Source organism: Ipomoea nil, unplaced genomic scaffold, assembly GCF_001879475.1.
Source record: "Ipomoea nil cultivar Tokyo-kokei standard unplaced genomic scaffold, Asagao_1.1 scaffold0642, whole genome shotgun sequence".
Taxonomy (NCBI): domain Eukaryota; kingdom Viridiplantae; phylum Streptophyta; class Magnoliopsida; order Solanales; family Convolvulaceae; genus Ipomoea; species Ipomoea nil.
In genome coordinates, this window is record NW_017617070.1 from 693,245 (window position 1) to 699,575 (window position 6,331).

At 35.6% G+C, this 6,331-nt stretch overlaps 1 protein-coding gene across 2 annotated transcripts; it reads left to right on the forward strand.

The window, feature by feature from the left end:
• The first annotated feature begins 252 nt into the window (after window positions 1-252).
• Window positions 253-5,524, forward strand: LOC109174346 (3-ketoacyl-CoA synthase 10-like). Of its 2 annotated transcripts, XM_019323586.1 has the most exons (4): window positions 253-738; window positions 2,178-2,803; window positions 4,673-4,896; window positions 5,010-5,512. In XM_019323586.1, the coding sequence occupies exons 1-4, from the start codon at window positions 316-318 to the stop codon at window positions 5,237-5,239; spliced, it is 1,503 nt and encodes a 500-aa protein (XP_019179131.1). In that variant the 5' UTR covers window positions 253-315; the 3' UTR covers window positions 5,240-5,512. The 2 variants fall into 2 exon arrangements, with proteins under 2 accessions (XP_019179131.1, XP_019179130.1); XM_019323585.1 differs by having other exon boundaries at window positions 4,673-5,524.
• The last annotated feature ends 807 nt before the right edge of the window (window positions 5,525-6,331 follow it).

Here is a 6,331-nt window from a genome sequence, read left to right on the forward strand (position 1 = left end):
GACATTTGTAGAGCTTGTAGAGCTTTTTCAATAACTATTATTTTATTGCAGATTTAAAAGACTTGACACCTTATTTCTAAAAAATAATAATAATGAACGAAGTACCCCTTCAAACTCGTATACATTCATTATACATGCAGGAAAGGATTCATTCAGGCAGTTGTATGTTCGGTGATCACATTAACTATCCCTCACCCACCCTTCTCTCCTCCCTAATAAATACTCTTCAATTCCAACCTTTCTCTTTATATTCACTAGCTACTGTATAGTAGGTCTTCTTGGAACGGATCATATCCATCCATCCATCCATCAGCAATGGCCGCCGGAGAACAGCGCCTTCTTTCCACCGAGATAGTGAACCGGGGCGTCGAGTCCTCCGGCCCGGACGCCGGTTCCCTGACGTTCTCCGTCAGGGTGCGGCGGCGCCTCCCGGATTTCCTGGCGTCGGTGAACCTCAAGTACGTGAAACTAGGGTACCATTATCTGATAAGCCACGCCGTGTACGTGGCCGCCGTGCCGGTTCTGGTAGTGGCAGCGCTGAGCGCGGAGGTGGGGAGCCTCGGGCGCGAAGAGGCGTGGAGGAAGATCTGGGATAGCGCCGCCGCCACGTATGATTTGGCTACGGTGCTGTCTTTTCTTGGCGTTGTGGTGTTCACTGTTTGTGCCTACTTCATGTCCAAGCCAAAACCTATTTATCTTCTTGATTTTGCATGTTTCAAACCAAGCGATGATTTTAAGGTAAGACTTCAAGATTCTCTCTTTTTTCAAATAAAATTAAATGTGATGTATATTTTAGTAAAATGACAAACTATATTAAGCTTTAATTTCTGAAAAAATTGTTTAGGCCTGAGCCAGTAGCTGGCTGAACCTAAGTCACAAGATCTAGAGAGATCAAGTTGTAAATGCAATATATATATATATATATATATATATATATATATATATATATATATATATATATATAGGGTTCGAAACTAGATAGAGTAAACCAGAGTGTGCTAATTTTTTAATACATCATTATTTGATATGATGATTGAACGAATAGATTATAATTTTAGGTGGTTATTATTATTAATTAATAAGTATAGAGCTAGCTAAGTAGTACTAACTTTTTTTTGAGTTTAACCACAAGGTATGTTGAGTAGACTTTAACTATAGAAGTCACATTTAAACTTGTAATATACTCAAACAATCATTACTCTATGAACAATGGTTCACACAGTTGTGTAGATAACAAATAATAAAAAGTACATTATTTGAATACTAAAAATATACTCTCTCTGTCCCATTTTATTTGTCTTACTTACTATTCATGGGTCAAACGAACATTTTCTTCTTTGTTTGTTTTCTTTAGTGTCTTTTACTTATTTTTAAATTTGAAAATAGTACTTTTAGTGTAGTTTCTAAATATATAAATTTTGTATAATAAAACTAAACTTAATGTTATGAAAAATTGGATTAAAAATAACATCAGTCAAGTCTCGTTAATCGAGTCAGATGCATAAAATGGGGCGAAGGGAGTATTATTTTGTATACTATCAAATAATGTACATTTAATATTTTTAACATTTATCTTGTCACTACTGGAAATTCTGAAATTTCCGACCACCTGAAAGTGATCTTAAATCAAGTTGAAAGTCTTGTTCCGACCACTTTTGGTATCCGGAAAAACCTTTGTTGCTATTTCCGACCACTTTTTGGTATCAACTTAATTTAAGATCATTTTCGGGTGGTCGAAAATTTCAGAATTTCCAGTAGTGTGTATTCAGGGAAAGTATATTATTTGAGTACTGAAAGTACATTATTTTGTATAATGTATATTTAATACACAAATAATATGCTTTTAGTATATTAAAAATGTACTTTTTTTATGTTCATTTACGTGACTCAATTAAAGGACAAATTTAAAAAGTAGTTTTGAAGTTCTGATTTCTCTTAAGAGAATAGAGTGCACGACAACTTAGCTAACCAAACTGATTATAGTATAAACTTTTTTAAATCAAATAAAGTATTTGTCATAATGAAATGATCGATGTGTTCGAAGTAGACATTGAGTAGATGTTAGTACGTGTACGTACTAGGTAGTAGCTAGGATGTTTGGTTTTGGGCACTTGATCCGATCCGATAGATCCATGATCCATCCATGTGAGTCATGTGTGTTCTTGGTTTTGTCAAAGGTGACAAAGGAGCAATTCATCAACATGGCCCGGAGTTCTGGAAAATTCGACGAATCTAGCTTGGAATTCAAGAAAAGGGTGCTGGAATCTTCCGGCATCGGGGACGAAACCTACGTCCCCAAGTCAATCGGGTGGCCGGAGAAAACCGCCACCATGAAAGAAGGCCGGGCGGAGGCGTCGAGGGTGATGTTCGGCGCTCTAGACGAGCTGTTCGAGAAGACGAAAATCCGGGCGAAAGACGTGGGAGTCCTGGTGGTGAACTGCAGCGTTTTCAACCCCACGCCGTCGCTCTCCGCCATGATCATCAATCACTACAAGCTGAGGGGAAACATCCTGAGCTTCAACCTCGGCGGAATGGGGTGCAGTGCGGGGATCATAGCGCTCGACTTGGCTCGCGACATGCTTCAAGCCAACCCCAACACCTATGCTTTGGTGGTTAGCACTGAAATGGTGAGCTTTAATTGGTACTCCGGCAAGGACCGCTCCATGCTCATCCCCAACTGCTTCTTCCGCATGGGCTGCTCCGCCCTGCTTCTCTCCAACCGCCGCCGCGACTACGGCCGCGCCAAGTACCGCCTCGAGCACATTGTTCGGACTCACAAAGCCGCCGACGACCGCTCCTTCAGGTATAGTAGCTTCCATCAATGTTTAAAATCATATATATACCTAATATTTATATTTTTAAAAATAACTATCAAATCCTTACTAATTAAAATATATATAAAATCAAATTATTTATTATATTAATCAAATATAATAATATATAATACCTACAAATATTATTATCATTAAAGAATATAAAAATATATATATGATGAATGTATGTACATGGTAACAATAATGGAAAAGATAACAGAAGTTACAACGGTAGGGGTATTTTTGTCCAAAAAATTATATAGTACAACTCTAAAAGCACAATAAACAAAATGATTAGCACTAAAAATATGGACATAAATTAGGTATATAATTTTGATTGAGATTTATTATGTTTTTAGATTATAAATAAATATTATTGACTCTTTGTGTTTCAGTAGGTTGAGAAAGTAGCTATGAACAAATACTACATTATAATACAGTCAGTAGTATTAAAAAAAAAATGACAAAAATCGCTTATGGATCTTTGTCCGTGGAACGATCAGGTTGTAGACAATTGTGTAAGTAATCACAATTTCAGTTATAAGTATTATAATATTTATCATTAGTAACAATCATTTTACCCTAAAATAGTATTACAATTTCTTATATAAATATTACAATACTTATTATAAGGAACAGTTTACTTATTTATTTCAAATTGACATTAAATTTTCAGTAATAAGTATTATAATTTTTATCAAAAATAACTAAAAAATATCTTATTTTTTTACCCATCTCACGGATAAAAATCTATCCGTGAAACAGTTTCACACAAGTACTCAATAAAAGTTAGTCTTCAAACAAATTAAGAACTAATTCTAGTACGTAGTCAATCTATGAATAATAAACGACAATAAAGAAAGCTAAAAAAAAATGTGATGACATCTTAGTAAATATCTTAAATTTTATTTGTAACAAATAAAACTACAAAGTCCATCAAGTGATATGTGAGAGTACAATCCACTTTAATATTTCATCATACGCACTTCTAGATTCATGAGGGCACATATATGTATTATCGGGATGCACTTCGTTAAGCCGTAGTTTTATTTTGTACGCTTTGTAACTGTACATAATATACATTTAAAAGTTTGAGATAGTTAGAAAAAATTTCAATTTTTTTAGAACACATGTTATCACCCTCATTGTGCCTTTTATATATATATATATATATATATATATATATATATATATATATATATATATACTAGTTCAAATGTGAACATAATTTTTTGTGCAGTCAGTAAAAATTGCACTATTAGATATGCATAAATGCATCACAGTGATCGAAAATGTATCAAAATAGAATGCACAAATGTATCACATCTAGTGGTGCATTTTTGAACACTTTGTGGTACATTTATGCGTACCTAATGGTGAATGATCACATGCAAATACATCATCAATTAATATTTCGATATTAGTAGTTGAGCACTTTAATGTGTATGATGCAAATTAAGTGTGTGTATTTACATATATATTAGAATAATATATAATATTTATACTGCACTCACTATTTTATAGTAGCTTGAATAATTATATTCAAAAATATGCACCTGGCCTGTTAGTCTTGAGGATGTGATGTGTACTTGAAAAGAACAGTTGTTGGTGATACGATCAAATGAAAACAAAAGTTGTTGAAACAATTTATTCAACATTACCTCCTAGCCAATGCCAACCACATTATTGTCCGTCATTGTTAGTATCATAATTAATTACTGTCATTGTGCTTTAAGCAATAATTTTCAAAAATGTGATGATATATAAAAAATTTAAAAAAAAAAAAAAAAGTGTGCATTGGTTGTGAGCTATATATAACTTTTAACGTAGTTATAAATGTTTGATCCTTTGATGAGCAGGGCTATTTATCAAAAAGAGGATGATGAAGGCAAGAAGGGGTTGAAGATTAGCAAAGAATTAGTCCGAATAGGGGGAGAGGCACTGAAGACCAACATAACCACACTGGGCCCACTAGTTCTGCCGGTGTCGGAGCAGCTCATCTTCTTCGCAACGCTGGTATGGGGCCACCTGTTTGGCTCCTCCTCGCAGCGGCCGTACATACCGGACTACAAGCTGGCCTTCGACCACTTTTGCATCTACGCGCCCAGCAAGGTGGTTTTGGACGAGTTGCAGGCCAACATGGGCCTGAGGGACGGCGACATGGAGCCCAGCCGCGCCACGCTACACCGCTTCGGCAACACTTCCAGCAGCAGCATATGGTACGAGCTGGCGTACTTGGAGGCCAAGGGGAAGGTGGCCGGCGGCGACCGCCTCTGGCAGATCGTGTTCGGGTCCGGTTTCAAATGCAACAGCGCCGTGTGGCGGGCCGTACGCCGCATCAGGATGCCCACCGCCAACCCCTGGCTCGACTGCATCCACACCTATCCTCGGGCCATCTAGCTAGGGTACGGTGCAACGTAACATAACATATATGCAATGCATGATTTATTATTATTATTGAGTTAATATGTGGTCCTCTTAATATAGTGGTTTTGCCATTTCTAATCCTAAACTTTTAAATTGATCACCCCCGTCTTTTGATTTTCAAATTATTATTGGTCCTACAAGACAGGCAGGGGTTCGACTAACTTCGAAGGCCACCAAAAACAATTTTAAGAATGTTTTTATTTGTCATTATATTATATTGATTGCATTCGATCGGCATAAAATTTGTATGTCATTGTAATATTATAATAATCGTATCAATTTTTTTTAAAGCTACAAATTATAATAATATTTAAAATTTTACTCAGTTGATATTGGCTCTGTTTGGTAAATGGCTATTAGCAGTTAGCTGATTGGGTTAATTAGAAAGTATAACTAGTTGATAACATTAGCTGGTTGTAGAAATATGTTTGGTAAATTAGCGGTTAGTTGATAGTTGTTTAGAATAATCTCTTTTCTCAAAAAGCTAATTGAAAATGTTGTTTTGAGTGTTAGCATTTTGGACTACAAAAAGCTAATTAATCAAACACTTATAGTGATTTTTAAACTAGGGATGGCAACGGGGCGGGGAGTATACTCCCCGTCCCCGTCCCCGTCCCCGTCCCCGCGACCCCGACCCTATCCCCGTCCCTGTCTCCATCCGCGACGGGGAATTGAAAAATTCCCCGTCCCCGTCCCAACGGAGAATTTGACAGGGACGGAGAATCCCCATCCCCGGTCAACCCATAATCAATGTGTGAAAGTATTACAATTTTTAAAAATAAAAAACAAATAAATTTGAAATCAATAGTCAATATATTCTAATAAGCTAATTAATCCAATATATACACATTCAATATTCACAGTGCGCATGCAATGTAATCAGTGCATGCAATGTACTCAATCAATATTCAATATATTCCAAATTTCAATTCATCCAATATATACACAGTGTTTGAATAGTTAAATAATATTGAGTGTGTTTTAAATTTTAATTTTAAAATCTAATAAACCTAATTAACTAAATAACTAATAATCTAATTCCTAATTTCTAATATAATATATATATATATATATATATATATATATATATA

Coding starts and splice junctions, on each gene's coding strand:
- LOC109174346 (XM_019323585.1), top strand. CDS start 316: ATGGCCGCCGGAGAACAGCGCCTTCTTTCCACCGAGATAGTGAACCGG. Junction 739..2,177: donor AACCAAGCGATGATTTTAAG/GTAAGACTTCAA, acceptor GTTTTGTCAAAG/GTGACAAAGGAGCAATTCAT. Junction 2,804..4,672: donor GCCGACGACCGCTCCTTCAG/GTATAGTAGCTT, acceptor TTTGATGAGCAG/GGCTATTTATCAAAAAGAGG.